The sequence below is a fragment of the Mchenga conophoros genome, linkage group LG17 (genome assembly GCF_057382185.1).
Source record: "Mchenga conophoros isolate Kocher_MC1m ecotype Shallow Benthic linkage group LG17, M_conophoros_male_GT1.1, whole genome shotgun sequence".
Lineage (NCBI taxonomy): Eukaryota > Metazoa > Chordata > Actinopteri > Cichliformes > Cichlidae > Mchenga > Mchenga conophoros.
In genome coordinates, this window is record NC_140542.1 from 17,579,782 (window position 1) to 17,607,066 (window position 27,285).

The window sequence follows — 27,285 nt, forward strand, 5'->3', positions numbered from 1 at the left end:
AGTACCTTCGCTGCACAGTTTCCCGCTAAATTGACGGTAGCCCCTGGCAGGTTCATTTGAACTTTGACCTCGGTGAGGTATGACGTCTATATCTCAGATTGACAGGTGCAAAACTTGTCGTAGTACAAGCAGAGCGCTGCAGCAAGTTCAACACAAACGTTGGGCTGTTCGCTCAACCAGCACTCGCCACTTCCTGTGTGATCAGCCTTCAGAAGTTGAGTAGCTGGGCAGCCCGATTAAGATAATGGAAGAACTATTGTCTGTTCTTGTTGTTTTTTTCTTTTCTTGTTAAAGCAGAAACAAGAAGACAGACATCCATTAAGCAGATTAAGAGAAGTTCAGCCTTTCCAGGAGGAATTTCAAAGTGGGAAACTTCACAGAGAGTGATATGAACACCTTCTCTTCTCTGTTGGCCAGGCGGATCTTTTTAAATAGGACTCTTTCCCCCCAAGATTTGGCCACTGGATAAGAGAAGTCATGGGTCACGTTCATCTTGAAGATATCAGCTACACCATAACAGGATCTATTGGAAAATCCCGTGCTACCTGATAACATTCATATCCTTTGCTGAAAGCATGGCGGCTGGTATTATTAAAACATACTGTGATGCTATTATTGACCTATGTGACATAATTATAATTTATTTTTAAATATTACTGAGAAAACATGTTGATAATTCCTAACTATCTTTGCATGCTTAATAATCTGGTATTGTATTTATTTTGGTTCATATAGTCTGTATTGTGTTTTTTTCTCAAAACAAAATACAATAAAGACTTTGTTTGAAAACAAAGACTGTTTCTCGGGTTCTATTTGCCGTTTTTACTGGTTTCTGCTTCCACCTGCTGGTCCTTTGCAGCACCACAGTCACACAGATGCCCTCAGATCACATTCAGCAGCTTCTCTGCTTAAACCCTGAACATGATATTCACACTGCTCATCTTCCAGCCATTTAAATAACAATGTCTAATATGACTAGAAATCGTCTCCAAGCAACTTCAAATACATTGCCCCAGTTTATTTAATCAGAGTATTGGACCCGTCCTTACCATTTTTGTCTTTGGTGTTTCATAAAATTGGAACAAATTAGATTTTTTTTTTTTTATGAATTTCTTTTCATCTGCTTCCATTTGAAGGAGCTGTAACCCGAGTCTCAGATAATGGGCCTGTATCTGTCTTTCTGTCCGAAACAAGCTGTTTCACTCCTCCCCCAGGAGGACAACTTTTGTTCTGGTTGGCTACCCCTCACAATCAGAAGGTTTGAACAGCAGGTGGGCGGACTTCTGTCTGACACGATCATAATAGAATACACCCTCTGCATGACATTATATACCAAGAGTTTATGAAAATGAGATCAGACAGCAGTCTATTGTACAACACAGGAAAGAGGAAAAGCACAGTAGATTGTTCTCCATCATGAAAATGAGATGAGAGATTTCACAGATAAACTTTTATTATGCCTGCACAGTGTCGCAATACAGAAGGTTAACATATCAAACACTTAAACTTTGCTTCACTCATACATATAAAATCACTATAAAATGTCACTCTAATATCTGCTACTGTTTTTCCAACATTCACAAAGGAAACGCCACTTCACTTCCTTCCTGTGGTTTAAAAAAAAAAATAAATCCATCATCACCTGCTTCTCTCAACAGTAAGACCATTTTCTGTCAAAGAAAATCAAAGGAGAGAAAAATGCTGCAGGATAAATAAAAACAGAAGAGTTTGTTAACGTCACAGCCCAGCTCATCTTGATCATTCCACATCCCACAACTGGGCCTACGCCACATGAGCGATCTGGCACAAACCCTGACATACAGAGACCTGCTGAGTGCATCTGATTCAACATGGAGGGAAGATAGTCTCTCGCTCACCTGAAACTGAATGCTGAGGAAGGGGAGACTTTGCCTGCTGAGGCTAACTAAACACCATTTTTCACTCAGAATATCTTCGAAAGACATTAAACTCATCCATGAGAAAACATGAATGCTTTTAGGGATCTGTAGTTATCAAGCTAACTTTGGGTTTAACTCTGTCTTTTCAGGGTTATAAAGGTGGTATGTCACCATGGTAACTGATGCTACAGACCAAAGTTGCTCCAGGTTTTGTTGCAGGTAAGCGTTCACCATCTACTGACCAATCAGATTTTTGGACGATAGTCACCATGGCTGGAGTGCAGACAGTCCAAGGGTCTGAAGTGTTCGTGGTTATCGGATGAGCATCAGTAAGAAATAAGGATTCTTAGAGAAAGTTTATAGTTTCCTGTTTTTACAGATGGAGATAAGAAATAAAGGACTCGGAAGCACTTTTCCCCCCTCACTGACGTTAAAACTGTTTCTTCTGTTTAAGCTAACTTCTGAATTGTTTGGTTTGTGGGAGCAAAAGAGCAACTTGCAGCTTGAATTTTTCACTAAATATGAGGTGTGATGAAAAAGTTCAGAGAAGTGGACACACAAAAAAAGATGGAAATGTATGCAGTCTCCCCTTCATGGTGACCTCAGACACCTCTGGACCTCTGAGTGCTGCATATCTTCAGAAATACTAACAGAAAATCTGTCATCAAGAAAATAAACTAGTCCAGATAATGCAGATCACATTTTAATCCAGTCTTGGACAGTGAAGAGTTCAGTTTTAAGGGACTGTGACATGAAACGGACTGCCGGGGACGTTCTCGTCTCCCCACTTCACAATGAGGATGTAGCTGCCCTGCTCTTTAACAGTATACGTGACATTGTACATCCTGTTGCCCATGTGTTTGACGTACACTTCCTCGCAGGGTGTCTTCGGCCCGTGGACACCGACCATCAACATGTTTGTGCCTGCAAGGAAAAAAACGGAAATATCGTGAGTGGTGAAGAAAAATCTCAGATTTGACTTTCACGAAAGACAGGAGGGACGAAATGGTCACCTGCTTTACTGCAGTCGACTGTGAAGGTGTTCTTCTGACCAATGAAGGCCTTTGAAAGGCCGGCACCTCTGGAGATGACTTTACTGGCATCTGAGGAAAATTTAGGCAGAGAGGCAAAAGGGCTGCCCATCGCTACTGACTTGCTGACGGTCTCCACAAGAACAGACGACGTCTCATGCAAACTGTGGCCACCTGACAGACGAGGTCCTGGAAGAAGAAGAGTTAGAGTCAGCTTTCTCCAACAGTATGTGGACATCCCTTCAGGTTTACTGAAAAGGAGGAAAAGGAGTCATATGGTCAGTATCACCAGCTATGTAGAGCTTGGTGTCCTACAAGTGCATAAAAACAATTGGTTCCAAACAAGCTTTATTTAGAACTGAATGTGCTCTTTATCTCTGGAGGAATCAGTGGAAAGTGATGAATCATGCTTTATTTCCAGGAATCACTACGCCTGAAGGCAGCATGCAGACTGTACACAACAAGACCGAATCACTTTCATCCTCATTTCCAAGGAAACCCCAGGAAACTATACCCGTGAGTATCAGGAAAACTCACGGACTGACCTCAGTAAAAGGTCAATGGTCATTGACCCACCTGATACTTTGGCCTTGAAGGGGCTGCCTACAATGTGCTGGGGTCCTCCATACTTGATGGAGATCAGGTAGCTTCCAGGAGCCATAGGTGTGTAGGAAACCTTATACCCCTCAGGAGACTCCTGACAATCCATCTTAACCTTTGATGGGCCATCAATTGTCACGGACAGTGCTCCTGAGCCGGCGTTACAAGTATTGACAATAAACTCTGATGCCATGCCTAAATAAAGTGAGAACGCTCATTAAAACTCTCTTTCATCAAATGGCTTCAAAGTTAAAGACTTTGTTTTTTGTATATACCTGTGGTTCCTCCCTCCAGACCTGACCCAAACGCAGACACCATTCCTGGATCTCCGACCTGACCCGGTTCTCCTACTCTGATCTTGAAGGGACTGCCGGGGACATGGCTGCCATTAAAACGAACGTCTATAGAATGAACTCCATTCTCCTTTGGGATGAACCTGATAGCATGCTGATCTGTAGAAACAGGAAATCATTGATTTACAAACAGTTCTATAACCACCGTAAATACAGACTTTGAGAAAGAGGTTTCTTATACGAATGACTCTATAATCCTGTATTTAATATGAAGATTAAATACAAGAAAGATTTAAACTTCCAAACACTCTGAAAAATTACAAATTAAAATTAATAGTTAAGCAGTAAATAACAGTCTTGTATTTATAGCAAATAAGTGATCTGAACCTGAAAAACTAAAAGGTCGTGGGCCCAGACTTGAACCTTGTGGAACTCCAAATGTAATTTTGACTGGGTTAGGAAATCGTGGTGGATCCATGTTTGGTTTTTAATTGTACTCAAAAGTCCTAAAGATCACTTCACTAACAGCTATAATGGGGTCTTACCGCTGTCCAGCTCAGTGATGTAACACTCTTCGGTGGCTCCTGATGGCGTGTGGATCTTGGCATCAATTAGCCCTCTTGCTCCATTGAGCTGCACTGCAAAGGAGGCCTCCTGACCCACCTTCAGACCCATCTCCTGGTAAAGAAAAGGGATTCAGTGCTTTGGACCATGGAGATTAAAAGTGTTCAACAAGCAGTTCTCGGTTATTTTAAACAAATGGAATATGCTTCCTCAGTACTGCAGATACTCATTTAAGTGTTTTTACAAGATTTCTTTGGTGGTCTGATTAATAAAGTTTGTAGTGCCTGTTTTTATATTTATGCCTATGTTTTAAAGATTTGGCTTTAATTATAAATTGTTTAATCAAAACTATTTAGTTTTTTTATTTTTAAAATAGAAATTTGTCAGTTTAGTTTTATTTCTGTCTTTTTTTGTGAGCTCCTCCATAGCCTTTTTTCTGTTAATGTTACCAGCATAATTTTTTTTTTAATTTCACAATTTAACATATTGTGACTTTGTTTTTTTTCCCTACTTGTACACACATTTGTTATATCTCAAGAATAAATGTGTTGCATACAAAGAAAGAGGGCAGCGATTAAATATTCAGAGATAAATATACACACCTATGAACACAAATACAATCCTCAACACAGCACAGTTATTGAGACTCTAAAAATAAATCTGTCCACAGTAAATATAATTCTCAAAGGGTTTCATTTCTGTAAGTTCAGCTGGTAGATTTAGATCTTTCCTCACCTGCAGGCTGGTGATGGTGAGGCGGCGAGCGTCATCTGACAGCGAGGCGATGGGGACGGTAAAGGGGGAGTCTGGGATATGTTCATCATTGAATTTGATGGAGACCTCATAATCACCTGAACAAAAGAAATATATTATTGTTGGAAGGATATGCACTTTCTCCTTTAATACTTTAACGATCACAACAATTTGCAGATCCAATGATAAAAAAAAACAAAAACAATATAACATTATAACAAGGAACTTCAAAAACATTTAGGCTACGTTCACACTGCAGGTCTTGATGCTCAATTCCGATTTTTTGATCAAATCCGATTTTTTTGTCTGCTCGTTCACACTACAAATAAAATGCGAGAGCAAACGCGTTCTAGTGTGAACGCTCAAAGCGGCCCACATGCGCAAAAGAAGACGTCATACACAACGCGCTCTGTTTAGACCCAGAGCAAACAGTATTGTTTGACTGATGGCCCTTAATATAAAGACTTCGGACTTCACGTTTCCCAATTTTTGCTTTAAGTTATTTTGTTATTTACATAATAATGTAAATAACCTAATAATTATCATTATTGCTGTTTTAGAGGAGCGGTGCTTCAAAGGATAGTTGCAGATTTCTGTCAGAATCTGCAGATTATACAGTATAAATAAAATGTTCACGTTTCTCCAACGTCGTCTTCCCAGCAGTTTCACTGGATGGCCAGGAAGCGTTCGCGATGTCTTATCGGGCGCTTCTCCGGCGCTGATAATTGGCGTCTGTCTTGTGTCAGTGACGTAAAAGACGGATTTAATGCGACTTGACCGTTCAAACAGCAGTCGCTTTCTGAAACATCGGATATGTATCGGATTCAGTACCACATACGAAAGTGACCCAGATCGGATTTGTGCCGTTCACACTGTCATACCATGATTGGGTATGGGTCGCATAGGGTCAAAAAAAAAAAGTCGGATTTGATGCGCTTTCGCCTGCAGTGTGAACGTAGCCTTATACTGTTTTTAAGTTCTAATTTTATTTCTGTTAATCTGCAAGTTTGTTTTTCAAAAGTTGCCCATTTACCATGAGTTCTAACTTTAATCTGTTTTTTTCTTAATTTATTTTTATATATCGTTCCAGAGGCAGAGCACGCTTACACTTTTACAATTACAATAATTATACTGTGACATGGATGGATTTGAACTAAACTGGTCCTGGGCGAATATTTGAAATGATAAAATTCAAGTAGTGATTCCAGGCTTGTGCCTTTGTTGCTATGTAGGTAGAAACCTTGTGGAATATAAGTTTGTATGCAGATCAAACCCTTTACCATCAGATACAGAATCCTAATGATGTTTATTGTCAAATTTTCACACAAATAAGGAATTTGTCTTGCTGTTATGGTGAAAAGAGTGATACAATTAATCAGAGGAATAAAAACAAAACAAAAAACAAATAAACACCACAATAATCTGTCAGAGAGTATTATAACTATCAGAGAGTATTAAAAGTATTAAAATTAAAATGATAACATCTCACAGAAAAAGGTTAGGCTTCTTTCATTGGCTGAAATAAATCTGAGCGGCTTAAGCCAAATATCTCTTGAGACTTACCAGGTTCCTGCACTACGTAAATAACTCCACAGGATCCATCTTTCCTGTCTTCAAATGTTATCTCAGCCTTGCTGGGTCCTTCTACAGCAATAGAGAGACCTCCAGCACCAGCCTCTCTGGTCCAGATACTGAACTCCGCTACAAAACAACACAAACTGTGAGAGCTGCAGTTCCTATGGTGGCCACTAGAGGAGCTTTTTGTAAAGAAAATTTTTCAAATTGAACTGAAATAGCAGACATATCATCAGTGAAACAAAATTAGGAACATGGGTGTTTCAAGAGTTCATTTGACACATCACAGATGGATGTTTTGTTTCCTGTGACCAAACCTTGCTGACATGTAGGAGCATGTCAGCATGCTTCTTCATCCAAAGATTCAAATGAAATCAAAGTTGTTACAGAAGAAGCAAAAAGAAACCGGTTCATAAGGACAGAAGAAGAGATAAGGAACAAATGTAAATCCTACAGCCCACCTGGGATTCCTGCCACTCCGCGGTCCAGTCCAGTGCCTCCTGCTCTGACCTTGTGGGCCCCTCCCTCTCCCAGGGGCCCCACAGTGAACTGGAAGGGGCTCCCAGGGACGTGCTGGCCCCGGTATTTGACGTTGACAGTGTGAGGTCCCATCTCCTGAGGGATGAAGCGGACGCTGTAGGTGCTCTCCTCTCCTTTAATGATCTCTGCGTCCTCTGTCTTTCCTCCAGGACTCGTCACCTGAGCCGTCATCTCCTGGTTAGCTGCCTCACCTGACAGGATTAGGAGAATGTTACTGAGGATCAGATGATTCATCCAGCAAATGTTTCATAGTCAGTTTTTACATAGCATGCACCAAAAAAAAAAATATCTTGCATCATGCACTGGTTAATATGTCACGGATTTAGATTTTGTAGGTTTTTGGTCTATAGCATGTTTATTTTGTAATTTTTAGTAGCTAAAATTAGGTGTGGAGCTCCTCAGAAATCAATCCAAGGTCCTCTTTTCTTTTTTCAATTGTTAGTTCAGTTTGAACAAATCATCTCATTCAATAGTAACATTTAAGTGAAAATACATTTTTATGAAGAATTTGATAAGAAATAGTGATGATACTGTAAATACTTGAACTGCAATCTTTTAATAATTTTACAAATTTAAAATGTTTCCTTGAGAGTGCGTATTACTAATATGCTTAATGGATGTTTGTCTTTGTCTTTCTGCTTTAAAATAGTCTTAAAGATGAACAGAAATCAGTTCTTCCACGTCTCAGTCAACAAAAACAACAGCAACCATTAACCTATAAAAAAAACCTGCTTTTCCTCAAAAGTCCACTAGAGGCTCCAACAGTACAAACATGGCCCAGAAGTCTCTGAACTGGACTTCTGGGCTGTATTTGTATTGTTGGAGCCTTTTTAAGGTTTTTTTAATTTTTATTTTTTATCTGACCAATGATATGACTGCTGAACCTGTAAGCAGCTCCTTCCTTCTACTGCAACTATAAACCCAACACATTTCTTTATTGCTGTATCTGAGATTAGGCACAGTGCCCACATCAGGCCAGACTGAATAACAATACTACCTTAATCCAGACATTTTGACAGCAGAATGCAGACAAAGAGAAGTGAGAGAGCTGGAAGAATCAGAGCAGGTTAGAGGGTTAGCATGGGAGGCCATTACAGCACAACACTCTGTTAAATCAGCCACTCTCACTTACCACACACACACACACACACACACACACACACACACCGTTCTGCAGCGGCTGTCGGCTGCCGGTCGGCATCCCGCTGAAGCCACTAAGACTCTCTCGCCCTAGAAAATCTCCAAATACGTCTCTAAAGGGATCGCCTCCGACCTGCGTGCTCTCCTCCACCCGCACCTCCCTCTTGGTCTCTCCGGCTCGGGTTTTGCTGATCTCCGTCCGCTCGGTCCGGGTGTAGGTGTGGCTGCTGCGGGTGAACGTCCGGGTCAAACGGTCCTGAGCCGAAACCATCTGAAACCAGTTTCCTGGGACCCAGAGGAGAAGCAGGAAGGAGGAGGAGGAGGAAATAGTGGACAAAGACGAGGAGGTGAAGAGAAGGAAGCAGGGAGGGCAGGAGCCGACAGAAGGAGGATGAGGAGGAGGCAGATATCACAGCTCACCTGGTATTTTGAGGTTGAGGTCACACGTGCTGCCCACGGTGGCAATGGAGGGTGCCTGACGTTTCCGGGTGATGCTCTCTTTCATCCGACCTTCACCAAACACCTTCACCGTGAACGGACTTCCTGTTCACACAAACATCACATCACAACTGAAAGCCGAAACTCTTAGACCCTCATGCTTTGTCCAGAGCATCAGATCAACACCTAGCTCATCAGATCTGAACCAATGATCTATCTAACTCTTTATGGTAGTTACAGGAAAATGTTTTGTACTTGTGAAGAACTACTTCAGGCATCTGCATTCATCTTTTATACCATCTGCAGTGGTACGTTCTCTTTCTACAAACTAATTTGCCTCAAATCAAACTTGGAATAATTTTTCGTACCTGGCACATGCTGGTCGGCGAACTTGATGTTGATGATGTAGTTTCCTGGTTCTGTGGGACAGTAGGTGACCTTACATGTCCCGTCCTCCACGTCCTCACAGTTGATGTCCACCTTACTGGGACCCTCGATGGACAGACCCAGACCTCCATAACCTGCCACAAACACAGACATTGAGGGTTAGAATCTGAAATCCTGAGCTTCAGCGCTCTGATTGTGTGGATGAAGGTTGAATCCTCGCCTGCATTCCTTGTGTCCACAATGAACTCGGCCACCTCGAACACGTGTCCCTCCACCAGCCCCTGACCGTAAACCTTCACCTTGCTGGCATCTCCGATCTCCGACTGACCCACCATGATCTTAAACGGACTATTGGTCACATGTTTCCCGTTCTTCTTCACACTGACCACGTGTTCACCAACTTCCTTTGGTGTGAAGGATATTCCTGCAGGAAAGAGACATGTCATCAGAAACGTGGAGTCTCTTGTACAGCTGTGCGAATTCTTTTTACTGTATAAAATCACACGTCCGTGTAGGAATGGGAATTGAGATCCGAGTAGTTCAGTTCTTTTGAATCGTCTGCCTACCTATCTGTCCCACTTATCGGTTTTTGCACGCTACAATCTGCTGATTTCAGTTTGTGTGTCAGAGGAGGAAAATAGTTGGGCAGTTTCCAGTGTGGATGTGGACTTTTATTTTTATTGCACAAAAGGACGAGAACGCGATGGTAAAGTGCAAACTGCATCCAGGATAGACACAACTGCATCATATGCTGATAACACAAATTCACCTCTTTTCTAACATCTGCACAGCCAACACTAAGCTAGTATTCAACCCAGAAAAATGTAAAAACTGAGTGTCTGCTGACATAGCTGGACTGGCCATCGGGTATACCGGGCATTTGCCCGGTGGGCCGCTGGCGATTTTTTGTTTTTATGGGCCGATGGATTTTTTTTTTTAGGAAGGGTATATATAATGAAAGGTGTTGGATTGGCCATTTGGTAATGATCGACTCTGGGCTGGACCAATTACAGCCGAGGAGGCTGGATGCACCCTCCCCCTTGTTTAGCAATCACGTGATTTTCGCGCATTGCATGCCGGGAACTCGTGGCAAAACAATCCAAGTACCGCATCAAATGCAAGCATTTGCAGCACCGCAAAACGTTCATTCTCCGGTTCCAATACCTTCCTGTTTTTTCTTTGCCGCACAAAAAAGGAATGTACAAAACAAAAGGAGAACAATGTCGGTCCGTACAAAGACAGACTCGACGAAAAGACAAAGAAAAGATACGAGGAAAAAAATCAAAGGAGTGAAAGGGCCAGACCCTTAGGAGCACCCAGAGTGGACAAAGGACGTCAGCGTGCTGCCCAACTTTCACCACGCTCAGATTCATAATTATACGGTTCTTGGAGTGAGTGCATACACTCATGAAGTTTAGTAACTTCAGGTCACTGCAACAAGCCCAGGTACAGTTTACCGACGGATGGGTACAGGACCTTGAAATGCACCGTGTAGAACGAAAGACCATCGTACAAACAAAGGTAAGTTTACCAGTCTCACAAATCATCGTCATAAATACACATTCGTTAACCGTTTATTAATATAACCTTTGAGCTCAACGGTAATTAATTAGTAGTGGAAATAATTTCTGGTAGCATTACAGAAATGTAGCAGTGACAATAATATTGTATGCTGTAATCGCACTGGACAATTAGTGATACAAAACAACTGTTTTATCCTGTGAATAAAAGTATATGGTTTTGTCAATGTACCATAATAACAGAAGCGAAATGCAATATTGTGTCAGGACAATTCACTATTTATGCACAATAAACACAATAAATAAAGGAGCATAGCGCAACAATTTCTGTTCAGCGCCAGACTTGCTTGTAACCTATATCACCAGTTATGTTAAGAAAAATGACGTATTAACTACAACAAAACTCTGACCTTTGTGGGAATGCTTGGAGCAGACTAACATGTGAGCTGAAGTGTTCTGAGACGTTATATTTGGTATATCCAGACCATCCGTCGGCTCTTACTTCGGAAACATGGCTTAAAAATTTCTCTTCAACGACGTAATCCGATAAAAAAAAAAAAGATCTCTTTACCCGTCGGCTTCCCGTGGCTGTCATGCGACCGGCTATTGCAGTTAATAATACAACAGCTTCTTGCCATTTTTTGGGTTTCTTTTTATCGCTGTGTAACTGAGTTCAATTGAAAGCCTGCGTGCGCTAGTACCTCTTGCCACAAGTTCCCAGAATCCTTTGCGGTTTTACCCCTGAATGACGTCACATTTATCCTGGTGGGCCGGTCTCTAGTCAAAATGCCCGGGCCGATTTTTTGTCCCAGTCCAGCCTTGTCTGCTGACTGTGACGATATTCTGATCCTCACACCTGTGTCACCTCCAAAAACATGAACAATAGTCTCAGATCTGGCCTGCTTCAGACCTTCAGCACCTGAAGGTTTTCCCTTTCAAGTCCTAATAAAGACATTATTATTTAGGGACAATAAGGTAATTTTATCACCGATGAATTAGTGATGGACAGCTAGCTTTGTTGACTGGGTAATAATTTGAAGAATGTAATATTTAGAAAACCAAATATTTGATGAAATCTGGATAATAATAAAGATTCTATGTTGTTTGGTTTTGGTCCACGTTTTGCCAAAGGGTGACTGAGAAGCATTGAAGCATAGAAACTGACCGATATGTCTGTTGGGCAGCCTCTTCAGCAGGCAGGGCTCCTCGTTTCCTGACGGAGCTCTGATCGTCGCGGTCAGGCTGCTCAGGTCCGTCTCCATAATTTTTAAGGAAACATCTGTTGCCGTGCCAACGTTAAGCTGGGATGTTCTCATAGAGTCGTCACCTGGAGATCAAATGTGAGACGACAAAGTAATAGTGAAAACCAGCTTAGTTCAATCAGCCAAACTTTACTCATACTGCAGCTTTTAATGCAGGTTACAGCACCCACAGACAAGCCAGCACCGACACAAATGAAACAACGTGCAATGACATAAACAAACTAAAACAAACTAAACTGGCATCAATTTGAAAACAGAAATTAAGCTAATGATTGGCCATGTGATGGACGTACCGTGGGTAACAGGTGCTGCTTACTGAACAACTATCATGACTAATTTTAAAAAAACTACACTGAAAGGTGGAGCATGATGAGAAGGAGCTTGGGAACTTTAAAAGGTGAGGGGGGTGTCTCGGCAGGGGAATGTGCTCTCCAAATGCAGACTAAATCAACATTCACAGCTCGATGCCAGAGTTTGGACCACCTAAGCAGAAAATCTTTTAATCTTTTGATTATGATGATGATGAGCTTTTATGTCTGACATAAAACAAAAACCATATACAAACATACACATATACACTGATACCTGCATACACACACATATGCACACAAAAAAATACAATAAATAAAGAAAATCTCAGTGACATGAAATAAACCACTTAATCATCAAGTCCAAAATGGAGCAGGAAGAAGTATGTACACGCTGATTAATCCCTACCCTATGCTCAGCACTCTACTGATTCATGATATTCATCATTACCCCCACTTTGCCTCAGCACTTGTATACACGTACCACACAAAAAAGAAGAAAGACAGGAATAATCTATGTGTAAATATAGATGTAATTCATATATAGATACTTTTTCTTTTCTTTGATGGCCAAGACTTGGAGGAACAATTAAAAACCGAGACTGTCACTGTCCTGGGTCTGTGACCCAGTGTTTTGTTTCTGTATTACTATTGAACTTTGATTTTGTCATTGTTTATCTTTTCTAGTCTTTTGGTTTCTGTGTTCCATGGTTGCTGTCTCACCTAGTTAAGTCCGTGTCTGTTATGTTTCTTGTTTTACTTTGAAAGTCTGCGTCCTATGTCAATGTATTGAGTTTTGCTTCCCCTTGGTCATGTCTGATTACTCCCAGCTGTGTTCTCCTGTGTCTCATTCCCTCGTTATCCGTCTGTCTATTTAAGCCTTGTGTTTCCCTCTGTTAGTTACTGGTTCGTCCGCGTGTCTGTATTTCTCCAGGTGTCTCTCCATGTTTTCAGGTTTGTAGTCACAGGTTTTTATTTCTTGTATTATTATTTCGTAGCTCTTCCCAGTTTAGGTTTTGTTAGCGTAGTTCCCTGCGATACCCTGCTTTGGTTTGTATTTTCCCCTTTCATTATTAATAAACTTTCTCACAGCTACGCCGTTGTCAGTGCTTGCGTTTGGGTCCACATCCTGCATCTCCTGATGATCTGCCCCCCAGATCGTGACATAGACAGGTTAACAATGAGCCAGTGAAGGTCAGGAGGTTAAATAATGTAATTAGGAAATATTATAATGACAAGGAAGGATAATTACAAGAAGTTAGACAACCAAAAGAAGAACACATGCCACGTCATGGTTTGACAAAACAAAGAAACTTTCCAGAACACTTTAAAGCTGTTAGAGTTAAAGTGAAACCTTTTACAGGACTAAATGACTGAATAACTGAAGATAAAAATGCTGGATAATTTATTTTCTGAATTTAGCTGAAAAAAAATCTGATCATTTATATCTGCTTTGATTGGAAAGGGTTTTGTATATTTGGTGTCCCACAGGAAGATAGAGCAGAGTGTTGTCTGCGTACAGAGATAGAAATCAACTAAAGGCAATCCACATGTGACCAAGTACACAGTTAATATCTATCTTTTTCTGCACGTGCTTCATAATTAATGTGTTTTGAAGGTACTGAAAGGTATTGATTGTGAAGATATTCAAGCTAAGCATGTTAGTTTTCTTAAAAGAAGATTTTCTACATTTTTGGAGGTAGTTCTGAAAAATTACACATTAAATTCAAATTACATCTTTTGTTAAAATCATAAAAATGTACAACGTCATAGGTGCTGCAGCTGCTTTTTGATGAACAATCATTTAAAAAGTGTTGCTTAAAACTGAGCTGTCTGGACAAAAGCCCGACTTTCCCGAGGAGAGAGAATTTTTTACCAGTAATCTTGGCGGTGAAGGGGCTGCCAGGGATGTGTTTGTCATCAAACTTGACGATGATGTTGTAGTCTCCAGGTGCGGTGGGCAGGTAGGACACTGTGCATGTCCCGTCCTTGTTGTCTTTACAGCTGATCTCTGCTTTGGATGGACCTTCAACTGCCAGAGACAAACCTCCTGTAGAAAGAGTGGGAACACTTACTGCCTTTCTTATCTTCAGTTTCACATGGTGTCTTCTTCTGATTAAATACACATTTCATATTTCAGATAAAAGATACAGTCATAAACACCGTCTACGTGCCCGAGAAGAACTGGGCTCAGGCTTTAAACAGCTCTTATATCTACTAGTGTACATATGAGGGATACCTTCTCCAGCATCTTCTGTAACTATAGTGAAAGTAGCTGGTCGGTTCATGGTGCCGTGGCTCAGGCCGGGACCGTATGCTGTCACATGACCACTGTTAATAGCATCAACATAGAACTGGAGTGGACTTCCTGTAACAGAGAGAGCACACAGAGAACCTGTGTGTTAATGTGATGTTTAATGATTTTCACATTAAAGGTTGAAAGTCAGTCTGTCTGCTGATAACACTGCTGAAGACGAAAGAATGTGCGCCTCAGAAACAGAACACATATTCACTGAGGAGGGATCACCTGGGATGTGGTTGCCATCGTATTTGATGTCCATCTCATGGAGGCCTCGTTCAGTTGGCGAGTACTTCACAGTAACTGTCCCGTCCTTGTTGTCGGTGATGTGAGGTCGGGCCGTTCGGCCAGAAGGCATGCGGACTTCACCTGGAGGATAAAACACACACAAGTTCAGTTATTCTGACTAATTTCATGTTTAGACTGAAACCATTCTAATCACAATAACCAAAAGGTTAAATTTCATTAGAGTTTTTAAATTAGATTCAAATACTATGCAAGTTATCAGCCTCTAGTAATGCTTCAAGTGCATCCTTTGATGCAAAGTCACCTGGTTAGGAATGATATGTCAAAGCTAAGAAACAGCATTTACTGGGGTGCCAACTGAGCATGAGCAGGCGACCATGTGCGGCATGGCCACACAGAAGAGAGCAGATTCAAGTCTGACCCGCTTTCCTGTCTGTCTACACCAGGGGTCGGCAACCTGCAGCTCTTTAGTCCTTATAGTGCGGCTCTGCGTGGTTTGGGAAAATATATATATATATTTTTTAAATATTTTGCTGAAGTGCATTTTATTTATGTTTATTTATGTTCTTTTTAACTTTTAGTCCTAAATTGGAAGAGTATTGTGATATTGAAATATAAAATTATATTATATTTTTCATGGCTGAAAATAAGCGTCACACTCACTGAAGCCGGCATACCCGCCGAAACACCTTGCATTTATCGAGACTTTCAACCCCAGGTAGGCAAATTATGGATCTTTGGATCCACATTATGTCAACAGCTATTCTCCACCGCGAACTATGCTAAAAACAAACACTGCTCACGCCTCACAGATGATAGCTTACAGTCCTGCGTAAAGATGAAAGTGACTTCTTATTAGTGATGTGCGGATCGATCCTGAAATATCGATTCCTCCGATACCAATCATTTATGTTCTAGAATCGATTCTCACATTAAAATATCGATATTTTAGTAATTTAGAGTAAATTTGTAGTTTATCATTAACAGGAACACAGTGGGAAGAAACTATAACATTCGGATTGTCTACATTCAGAGGAACTACTTCCTCTTCCGCCTTTCATAGTCATGTGTGAAATACGGCTGTATAAATGTCTGGCAGCCCCTTGGCGTCCGCGCTCGCAACAATGGAGGAGGAGGAACACGTCTGAAGGTTAAAGGCATGTTCACAGCCACTCTCAGCAAGAACAACCACAAAACCAAAGAAGACATTCATGTCGTACAGGGTTTATGCACACCGCTGCTGAGCGGGCATGCTGCAGTGGCACTACAGCTGGTTGCTAGAGTGAATCATATTAGCTTAGACTCTATTGACGCTGTCAAACAAGAATTCCCCAAGCTTTTCAGCGGCTTAGGCAAAATGGAGGGGGAGTACAATATTGTTCTGAAACCAGAGGCACAGCCGTTTTCCCTCTCGACCCCTAGGCGAATCTCCCTTCCACTCTTACCAAAGGTTAAAGAAGAGCTGAACAGGATGGAGCAGCAGGGTGTCATTTCCAAGGTGGAGGAGCCCACTGATTGGTGCGCGCCTATGGTGGTGGTTCCTAAGCGCACAGGCATAGTGAGAATATGCAGCGATCTCACTGAACTAAACAAATATGTCATGAGAGAGAAGCATCCACTCCCTTCAGTAGAACACACACTAGGACAGCTTGCAGGAGCAAAAGTGTTTTCAAAGCTGGATGCCAATGCAGGATTTTGGCAGATTCCCTTATCCAGGGACTCTTCTTTGCTCACGACCTTTATTACACCTTTTGGTCGGTATTGTTACAATCGTCTGTGCTTTGGAATCTCATCAGCCCCAGAACACTTCCAGAAACGGATGGCACGCATTCTTGAGGGCTTAGAAGGAGTCCTCTGCCAGATGGATGATGTGCTCATCTGGGGGACGTCACAAGCAGAGCATGATGAGAGACTTCGAAAAGCACTGGTTCGACTGCAGGAGGCTGGAGTAACATTGAACGACAAGTGTGAGTTCTCCAAGAACAGGATAAAGTTCCTGGGGCAGGTCATTGAGGCATCGGGGGTTAGCGCAGATCCTGACAAGGTGCATGTGTAAGGACAAGAAAGACATTGTGGACAAAACAAGACACCCCCCATAATCTTTAGTGACAATATTGTAGTTAGTTAAATGGTCTGATTGTTCACATCTGTATTTTCTTTGATTGTGGTAAAATAATGTGTGCCCCAGTCTCCAAAAATGACATAGTGCAGGAAGCGTAGTTATTCCTCCGTTACACCACAAGAGGGAGTATCCCCTAAAATGAGCAGCTCTAGCGGGAGTAAAGAAGCCAGCCACTACCCATAAGGCAGTGCGCCTATAAGCGTTATGTGAGACTGCAAAAGTGTGTAACGCTGTGGTATGTCCATGTATATATTTGCAGGTAAGCAGATACAAGATGGTAAATAACTTAAAATGTGTCTACAGATGAGTCCACGGGGTTGCAGAGAATGTGGGAAAGTTGGCCGTTAATCCCCACTATGTGTCATTAGTGTATAAGTTATTGGTAGCGATGTGAATTAGCTGTGATGCTAACGATTAGCAGCTAGATCTGATTCATTAGTCTGTGTGGAAACCTCGTGGCACTTTTGTGGATTTATACCTGTACCGGGCTGTAATCACAGCAGATGTAGACTGGTGGATCACACTACCTTGTGTTTATGTTTATTTCATTGTTCCACTGTAAGAAATATTAGTGGTTTGAGTTTAAACACTACCCATAAGGCAGTGCGCCTATAAGCGTTATGTGAGACTGCAAAAGTGTGTAACGCTGTGCTATGTCCATGTATATATTTGCAGATGCAGTAAAGGCGAACTCACAAAGCCACACTGGTTTCAATTCATTTTAATTCAAGTGTGCAACACATGCCGTGAGTTCCATGGATGAGCCCAGCAACATAAGTGAGGTGAGACGCTTCCTGGGCATGGTGAATCACCTAGGAAAGTTTCTTCCTCACCTGGCGGAAAAAACGCGCCCCCTAAGAGATCTACTGAAGAAGTCCAACCTGTGGTCATGGGGGCCACAGCAGCAGCAGGCTTTCGACGGCATCAAAAAAGAACTGACAACACCCCCAGGGCTCGCTCTGTATGATCCAAATGCTGAAACGTGCGTATCAGCTGATTCATCTTCGTATGGCTTGGGAGCAGTGCTTCTCCAGCGGCACGCCGATCTAGGGTGGAAACCAGTAGCATACGCTTCAAAAGCTCTCAGCGCGATATGCTCAAATTGAGAAGGAGGCCCTCGCTTCAACATGGGCCTGTGAGAGGTTTGCAGAGTTCCTAATTGGGAAAACATTCCACATTGAAACAGACCACAAACCTCTGGTCTCGTTGCTTGGCTCCAAGGGCCTGGACGAGCTTCCACCTCGTATACAACGTCTACGCATGCGATTGATGAGGTTCTCTTATACCATATCTCATGTTCCTGGTAAATGGTAAATGGCCTGTATTTATATAGCGCTTTACTCGTCCCTAAGGACCCCAAAGCACTTTACACATCCAGTCATCCACCCACTCACACACACACTGGTGATGGCAGCTACATTGCAACAGCAGATGTACTGTCCAGAGCTCCTGTATGTGACACAACTGAAGGTTTGCCGGAGGAAGAAATCAACTTGTATGTGGAGTCCGTCATAGCAAGCCTGCCAGCCACAGAGCCACGACTCAGAGAAATCCAGACACATCAGGACAATGACAGCATTCTAAGCCAGCTGAAGAAGTTCTGTGTGGAAGGATGGCCAGATAAGTACTCCATCGAAAGGGTTTTCCAGCCTTATCTGCCATTTTCAGGTGACCTCACAGTCCACAATGGTTTGCTTCTTTATGGGAGCAGAATAGTGATTCCCACATCACTCAGAGCAGACATTCTGTCTAAACTACATGAGAGACACCTGGGAATAACGAAATGCAGAGAGAGAGCTAAACAATCTGTTTGGTGGCCAGGCCTGAGCAGTGAGCTGATAAAAGTGATTGGGACCTGTGACACTTGCTGCCATGAGCGGACTAACCACAAAGAAATCATGCTACCTACCGAGTTCCCACAAAGACTGTGGGCCATGGTTGGAACTGATCTGTTCCAGATAGAGAATAAACAGTACCTGGTCATTGTGGATTACTTTTCCAGATTCTTCGAAGTTGCCAAACTGACATCTACAACATCAGAGGCAGTGATCGAGCACTGTAAATCAATCTTTGCACGTCATGGCATACCAGAGCGGGTTCGCTCTGATAATGGACCTCAGTTCTCGTCTGATTCCTTCAAAAGATTTGCACAAGAATGGGGTTTTAGCCATGAGACATCCAGTCCCCACTTCCCTCAGAGCAATGGGGAGGCCGAGAGGGCAGTCAGGACCATCAAAAGTCTTCTTAAAAAGTCTGGCGATCCCTATCTCGCCCTTATGGCATACCGGGCCACTCCATTGGCAAATGGCTACAGCCCAACAGAGCTTCTCATGGGTAGAAGGATAAGGACAACTATTCCTGTCATCCCATCACAGCTAAATCCAAGAGGTACGGACACAGACAAGCTCAAAGCTATAGAACAATCGTACAGACAAAAACAAAGACAAAACTACAACCGCAGACACAGAGCACATGATATGCTACAGCTCAATCCTGGAGACAAAGTGTGGGTCTCAGACATGGATACTAGGGGGACAGTCGTGTCCATGGCAGGCTCAGCGAGGTCCTACATCATCGAGACAGCAAAGGGCACGCTGAGAAGAAACCGTTACCATCTTACATGGACACCTGGGGCACCAGAGATTTCTGGCGATCCACCAGAGGCTTCACCTGAGAACTCTGTTCCAGCTGCACAGATTGTGTCGGTTCCAGACACTATCTCACAGGGGGCCAGCCAGCAGACTCCTGAAGCTGGGAGCCAAATCCAACCCAGGTCTAGGAGGCCTCCAGCATACCTAAAAGACTATGTTTGCTCATAGGGCTTGGAACTGAGTGAGCAATGGGGCAGAATAATCCCCACACTCAGGCTGAGGGCTGGGTAGTCTACCCCATCCCTCATAGAGACAATGAGAAATAAAGCAAATGGTTGCACTGTTTAAACATGTTGTTTGTAGCTGCACTGAATAGTTCAGAAATGTGCACTTATGCTTAGTGTTCAGAGTTGTATACTTTGAGAGTTTATTTTTGGACATTCTGAGTAGTCTGGTTTGAAACCAAGCGAGTTCAGTAAACAAGCTGTTACCAGATAAAGCACAAGGACATAGTAATAGTATACTTTAAAGCGTGCGGGTCTAATCTGTTTTCTTGGTTGTATTCCAGCATCACATCCTATTTAGTAGGGGGGATGTAGTATCAGGTAAATGTTAAGTGGTAGGAACGTTTCTGCTGGGTTGTTGTTGTAGGGGGGGATGAAAAATAATAAAGGACACTCATTGGAGTAATGGCGCGTCTCTTGTGTCTGTGAGTTATGCCTCCAGTCAAATAACATCCATAACCTCAAATAACGTAACAGTGCGCAGAGGTTCAGGAGCAGAAGTTCCATTGTAAACATACCACGGCAGACCAACGATGTTTCCATGAACATGCTTTTCAGCATCTACCACTTTTCACACACGGTTGCTGTACGCATACAGCCGGCTGTAGCTTTTCAGTTCACAGCCCGACACACACCAACACAACAGCATAGATAGCACAGACGTTAAGGCGGCGAGGCGTGATTGCGGGTGCCGCTCAGGTGCGTCCGCCTCCCCTGCAGCGGCGCTGCAGACCACGCCCCGCCACACACATTAACCAGGTAAAATACATATTTAGGCAGAATTTTGCAAATATCTAGTTTTCATTTTTTTTTAGCAGCATAGTGCTTTTTTTCCAATTACTTTTTAAAAGTCAGGTCAAGGCTCCAAAAGCCCAAAGGCGATATAAGGGTGGCGGCTCACAACAGTTTTTGTTTGCTAAATGTAATTGTAATTTTGAAATTGAAATGTAATTTTCTCTGTAGCACTTCATGGATTTCACAAGCAATAGACCTTAGTTGTTCACACAAAGCATAAAGGTAAAAAACAATATATACAGTGTAATCTTCATTTTAGATGTCAAAAAGTATTTGCGGCTCCCAGTGTTTTCTTTTGCGTGGAAATCGCATCCTAATGGCTCTTTGGGTGTTAAAGGTTGCTGACCCCTGGTCTACACCGCCTCTGTCCAATAATGGCTAAAATGCCCACAAAACAAAACAAAATTAACACAAACTGCATAAACACTACCATTAGAAATAAAGATGCCCTACCTGTGATCTCTCCTTTCTGCACCGTAAAGGGAATGACCAGACTGAAGGGACGCAGCATCGGCTCCAGCCCATCCACAGGGCTGACGGGATCATCGGTAGCCTGAACCAGAGCAAGAGGGGAGGGGCGTTAGTGGCATCATACTAGGAACTCTGGGATTTCATCCAGAGAGAGGGGAGAGGCAGAGGAAGCACAGCAGGGCTGCAGAGAGGCTGACAGAGACATCTGACTGGTCCAGTTTAGGTAACACTGGTTTAAGAGCGGGGAAAGGAAGGGAGCTTCTAACGATCAGAACTGAACTGGAACAAATGACTGCTGCACAGTCTCTGAGATAATAAGAAAATAATATTATATAGGTTAATATAAGAAATATTAACCTATCTAAGCATTTTGATATAAAGAAGCAAAATGAAATAGAGACAACGGCTCTGAAAACTATAACGAAACCATAAAATTACCAAAAAATTATAATTAAATACATTTAATGAAAAATAGAGTAAAGCAATAAAACAAAATTTAAAATTTAAAATAATGTCATACTAAAAATAATATGAAAAAATTATAAAAGTATAAAAATAAAATAAATTATAATTTTAAGAAAATACACAATTCTCTGAAATAATACAAAACAGATCAAATCTGTCTTGAAACTATTTCTCTAAAATCATCACATTGTCAGAACATCTGGATCAGCTGCTCTCCAGATGTTGAAGAAAAGTTGACATGCTGAATTGTCTCTGATATCAGCCAGTCAGAGGGTAAAAATCAGAGGGTAGTGTTAATAAGAGTAGCCCCCAGCTGCCCTCCCAGCAGGAGATGATGATCATGCAGATTAAACATGCAGCCTCATGCTGAGCCAGAGATCAATCAATAAGTGAATGTGGGTCGGTATCGACTGTGGGACAGGAAACGCTGCAGTGATGGAGGGCAAAGCGAGGAACAGATGACAGTTTTTATGAAGAGGAGACGCAGCGGCAGATAAACAGCAGGTGTGGAGGTAATGATGATACCCATTGAGGGGAGAAGGCCGCATAGGGAGAGTAGGGCTGCTGTAACTGAAGCTTGTCACATGGTTCCTCTATTATTGGGATGGTATCACTTGCCTGACGAGGAACAAGGTGCAGCCATTACAAACACAAGCAAACCAGAAACAAACACACCGAAAAGCGCAGCAATTTTCCACAGTTTCAGGAAATAAATCTGAAACATAATTAAAATATGGAACAATACAATAAATAAACAAAAATAAAACAAATAGTCAAAGAAAAATTAAGGATAAAATAGACTGCAACTTAAAATCAAATCAAAAATGAGACATAAAACAAATACATACATAAGATACAAAAAAATACAAAAACAGCCACAAAAATAAAAGAAAACAAAAAGATGAACAAAATAATAAATAATAATACATTTATTTTCCTTAAACTGGAGATTTCTCCATCGTGTCAATGCTGTGAAGAATTCACAGTTTCACAGTTTTATTCAAAGAGTTTGTTTTGTTTGGGGGTCAACTAAATAATTTAAATATTTGTTTTTTCATAGTGACAACTAATATTCATGAAAAAAAAAAATCCCAAGATCAGTTGTGAAAGACATGCAGTTATACAGAGTGTTAAATAAATGAGCCATTAGCTAATCGATCTCCAGTGGCTCCAAATCTGATAGATTCAGATGGGTTGAGATAGTTGGAGGCGTAAAACTACTTTGGTATTTACATGAAGAAGCCTTGGAAGGACTGACCTTCAAACCAAACAAAACCCAATCCAAAAACCCCAACTTAAACTATCCCAAAACCAACCCCAACAAACACCAAACTGCCCCAAACCAGTTCAAACCATCCCAAATCAAACCTAACTATGTAACCCTAAACAAAAACCAGACCAAAGCCAAACCAAACTCATGCCAACAAATCCCAAACAAAACCACTCTGAACCAAGAAAAAAAAAAAAATCCTAACCCAACCTAAACTAACCTCAACCTAAACTATCCCAAATCCATCCCCATAAAACCAACAATAACAGGCCAGAAAGTCAAAGCAAAACAAAGCTAACCTGACCACTTGACTCCAACTCAGTCCCAAACTGAAATCAGCTAAGCCCAAATCATGGTGTTTTCAGGGTGGTGACTCACCACGACATGGAAGGGGCTGTTAGGAATGTGTTCCCCTCCGAAGCGGATGGTGATGACGTACTTCCCTGGCTCTGGAGCCGTGTAATAAATATCAAACGTCCCATCTGCGTTCTCCACTACATCCACATCCAACTCCGCTCCGTCCGGCGTTGACACCTTACAGGTGACTTTACCTTTCCCTGCAGCCTTTGCATCCACGGTGATGACTGTTTCCTCTCCGATCTGGATGGTTGGTCCAATTCCTGAACCTGACAAGACATTTGTGGAACCAACAGAGTCAAAGCAGTGATTTCTGAAGTGATTAATGTTAATGAAAGAAAGCACACACTAATACCAGGGAGGTTAAATGTTTAGATTGATGCTGAGTTGATTAGGGGAAGCTTTAAGAGTGATCGTGAGCAGTGATTATAAGAAAAAGGTTCTGATAACGGTGGTGTACCCAGCCTCAGAGTGAGTGCTGCTCAATGAGCTGTTAGAGTGGGTTGTTAATCTCTATTGTGTTTATTATCAATATGTTTATTGCACAATAGAAACCCTTAAATAAAACAATAAATTAAAGTCTTTGTCATTTATTTCAGTTTGCACTGAGTGTGTTTGAATTTGTTTGGGTGGGTTTAAAGTGCAAAACATACTTATAATAAATCTTGGATTTCCTTCTGTTTTCCAGACAGACTGACTGGACAAATACAGTGACAGTAATTGTGGGTAGTTACACATATGTCAAATATAGATGACAGGAAATGAGTGCAGAAATGCCACAGATAGTTTCGGTCTCATCTGGAGTCCACTGGAGTTTATCCAGTGACCTCCAAGCATTTTTAATTCTCCACCCTACACACCAAAACATCTTTAAGTAGCTTCAAGCTGCACTGACAGATGTCCAGTTCCCAGCGCGTACTGGGATTTAGTTTAGCCATTGCTTAGCGAATGACATTTCCCATCACTCATTCTGAAAGCTCAGAGAAACTCCCAGCCCATCTTCTGGCCTCTGAGAACAGAAATCACTGCATATTTAGCATCTTATTTTATTCAGTTCCTTCCATATATAACAGCTTCCAGCTAATTTTATATTCTTACTATTAATAATAATAATAATAATAACTTCTGAGGTGACCTTTACTACTAGGAATGGTATCCTACCTTTTAAAGCAAACTACCCCCCCCCCCCCCCCCCCCACACACACACACACACACACAGAGCTGGATTCCAGTCACAATGCAGAACCAAAATTTGAGAAAACATTAAACTCAATGAATCAGTGTCCATTTTAAATATCCACCGTTCAGTATATATGTGTAGTTGCTGGTTGGTTAGTTAAGCAGCTGCTTTTTTATGCAAAACTGTAATGCTGTTTATCTGTTGGCGTTCAGTGAGTCTAAGAAAGTTGAGGCCACTCACCGAGTCCGTGTCCTCCAATCGACACTGTAGGAAAACAACTACAATCAGTGATGCTGCTAAGCTTCCAATGATAAAGTTTAAGTTTCAGTGCTGATGGGTGGAGCCTAACCTGTGACCAGACACTTGCTGGCGTCTCCGGTGGGCAGGGCGTGGATCCGGTAAGGTGAGTACGGGATCTCATCTCCTCCGTATTTGATGGTGATGGTGTAGCGGCCCGCCATGTCCGGCACGTAGGACACTGTGTAAGTCCCATCTCTGTTGTCTCGAATGGTTGCCTTCTTGGGTTTTCCCTCTGGATCCTGGAAGCGTACAGACAAGAAGTTAGTCATGTTTGGGGTACAGAAAACATAAATAGGTCCCATTGCCCATCACTGGTCTCCTACCATCTGCCATCGATAGTAAGAAAAGGGAAAAGTAATATGAAGTCAAATTAATTTTATTTTACGGAGATCAGAGATCTTCTTGGTCACCAGACTGAGGCTCATTTCTTCATGTGTGGACACAAACAAACTGAACTGCTGGGTGGAAGCTACAAACCTGCAGTTCCTCTGATGTCCAGCAGAGGCTTCAGCAGTGCATCAGTTAAAACCTTACATTAGAAATAAACATCTTTACAACCTGATACAGAAACTGTTTTGGTCTCTAATGATAATTTCCAACTTCTTTTGATGATTTTTAGGAATCTTTGTGATACATAAATGCAATCAATGGATTGTTTGGTCGGAGACATTCACACCAGTAGCCTGCTGCAGGTCATTCTGTAGGGCTCTGGCACTGCTCATCCTGCCCCTGCTTTTGTACAAAGTAGAATATACTTCTCATTGCAGTATTGGTAATACCCGGTTTCTGTATCTTGCACAGAAGAAGAGGACAAAACAGATTTTCTGGATAAACAAATATGTTAGAGATCAAACAACCAACATGAAATTCAGACTTCTGGATCTAAAACTTTTCACTGTGTCAGTGATGAGCAGTTGAATGTAAAAACAGGCGTAAAAAAAAAAAAAATAAATAAAAAAATCTGATTTAACCTCCCTGTGCAGCAGCGCCCCCTGGTGTGTGGAAGCAGGCATCTACAGCTTATATCCATGTGAAAAACTAAAGTGTGTATCAGAAAGATTAACAGCTACCGCATTATGAACACTATCGTAGACCTGATGGCCGCTGATGGTTTGAGAGCAGTGGGCTTGTCACGTCCACAAGTGTTCTCACAGGATCTAACTATTCACTGCAGCAATGACAGGTCAGACAAGTGGATGGATGGATCATTGAATGGAAGCAGGTTTACCAAAAACTCTGGTTAGTTAACAACTCAAAATCAAATATGTCTGTTAACTCGTTAAACAAACTGAATGGAGTCAGTGCACGTGCAGACCACAGAGGGGTGGAAGCCAAGCAAAGTGCTGCCAATGAAAATTTGCTTCTAACGTTCCAGCAGATAATCTTTTTGAATCTGTTGTTGATTTGATGAACATTGAAAGTGATATTTCAAGTACTTGGACTCTAACACAGGAAACTATGAGCTTCATTTAAAAGGCTTTAACTAAGAGCATTTACCTAACATCCTACCATCTGCCAGGTCAGATGTGAACTGCTAAGGGAAAGGGCTGAAATTTGTTCTCTCACTCTTATTTTATCCTTACAGTTCTTCCATTATAAGATTTCCATTTAAGTGTAACTAACAGATAAGATTCCATATTAAGGAGTTGATTATAAGAGCTTAACCACGTGCAGCTATTCTTTCTTTGAGTCTCCGTTTTTAATAACATCCATGAAACTAATAATGAGTTTCATGGATGTTATTAGCGTCACAGGAATATTCACACTTTAGATCTTATGCAGAATATAAGAGCGGTGAAAACAGCCAAAGGCTACACAATGAGGAGGCAGTCAGCGGGGGAGAACAGGTGGGTTGGGCGGGGGGACAAGAGACAGGTAAAGGGGGAAGGAGGTGAAGGGAGAGAGTGCAGGGCTTACAGAGCCTCTCCTAAGAATACTGAAGGGGATGGTTTTCTTTACTATGTGAGTCTCCCACACCCTCCTGCCCCAGTCTTCCACAAACAATGAAGCCTCGCGACTGCAGCCGTCTGGACCCTGCAGTGACAGCAACAAGCCCGCCGGTCTGCGTTTGAATCGGGGTGAGTCAGAAACAGGTCACAGAAGAGCAACAAGACACGACAGACACCTCCCTGCCAAACACTGACTGGGCAGCACAATGATGATTTCAGGACAGGAGACTCACCAGAATCTGGACGGTGAGCAGTCCTTCTCCAGCATCTCTGGCATCAATGGTGAACTCCACTGGCAAGCTGGCTGGAACCCCAGATGCATTCAGACCGGGACCACTGGCTCGAACTTTGCTAGCATCATGAGCCGGTAACGTCTTGATTTTAAAAGGACTGAAGAGACAGTTAGAAAGGTTAAATCTGAACCTGAAGGACCAGAACTGTCTTGTACACACTTCTCTTCAATACCAACCTCCGGGGCACTTCCTGGTCGGCATACTTTACGCACACCGTATATGGGCCATCGTTGGCAGGAGTATAGTTGACCGTGTGAGTGCCATCACCATTATCTGTGATGTTGAGTGGCTCAGCTACACCTGAAGACAAACCAGAGCACAGGGCAAGGCCACAATGAGGTGATATCAGGTGAT

General features: G+C 42.1%; 1 protein-coding gene across 9 annotated transcripts in view; it reads right to left on the reverse strand.

Annotated features, from left to right (window-relative positions):
• Positions 1-1,435: 1,435 nt before the first annotated feature.
• The window catches only part of LOC146555311 (filamin-C-like), a 60,617-nt gene continuing 34,767 nt past the window's right edge, over positions 1,436-27,285 (reverse strand). For 2 of the 9 annotated variants that reach the window (XM_085252876.1, XM_085252872.1), the window contains 24 exons: positions 27,108-27,231; positions 26,872-27,028; positions 26,607-26,723; positions 24,739-24,928; positions 24,630-24,653; positions 23,231-23,478; positions 22,108-22,200; positions 21,100-21,199; positions 14,837-14,977; positions 14,549-14,677; positions 14,186-14,359; positions 11,905-12,066; positions 9,440-9,643; positions 9,201-9,353; positions 8,815-8,937; positions 8,422-8,679; positions 7,176-7,445; positions 6,703-6,840; positions 5,122-5,237; positions 4,368-4,500; positions 3,805-3,981; positions 3,506-3,724; positions 2,912-3,118; positions 1,436-2,822 (listed from right to left, as the gene is read on the reverse strand). In XM_085252876.1, the coding sequence (XP_085109002.1) occupies positions 2,635-2,822; positions 2,912-3,118; positions 3,506-3,724; positions 3,805-3,981; positions 4,368-4,500; positions 5,122-5,237; positions 6,703-6,840; positions 7,176-7,445; positions 8,422-8,679; positions 8,815-8,937; positions 9,201-9,353; positions 9,440-9,643; positions 11,905-12,066; positions 14,186-14,359; positions 14,549-14,677; positions 14,837-14,977; positions 21,100-21,199; positions 22,108-22,200; positions 23,231-23,478; positions 24,630-24,653; positions 24,739-24,928; positions 26,607-26,723; positions 26,872-27,028; positions 27,108-27,231 (3,845 nt within the window). In that variant the 3' untranslated portion in view covers positions 1,436-2,634. The remainder of the gene's footprint in view (positions 2,823-2,911; positions 3,119-3,505; positions 3,725-3,804; positions 3,982-4,367; positions 4,501-5,121; positions 5,238-6,702; positions 6,841-7,175; positions 7,446-8,421; positions 8,680-8,814; positions 8,938-9,200; positions 9,354-9,439; positions 9,644-11,904; positions 12,067-14,185; positions 14,360-14,548; positions 14,678-14,836; positions 14,978-21,099; positions 21,200-22,107; positions 22,201-23,230; positions 23,479-24,629; positions 24,654-24,738; positions 24,929-26,606; positions 26,724-26,871; positions 27,029-27,107; positions 27,232-27,285) is intronic. The other 7 variants (XM_085252877.1, XM_085252875.1, XM_085252879.1 and 4 more) reach the window with 5 other exon arrangements.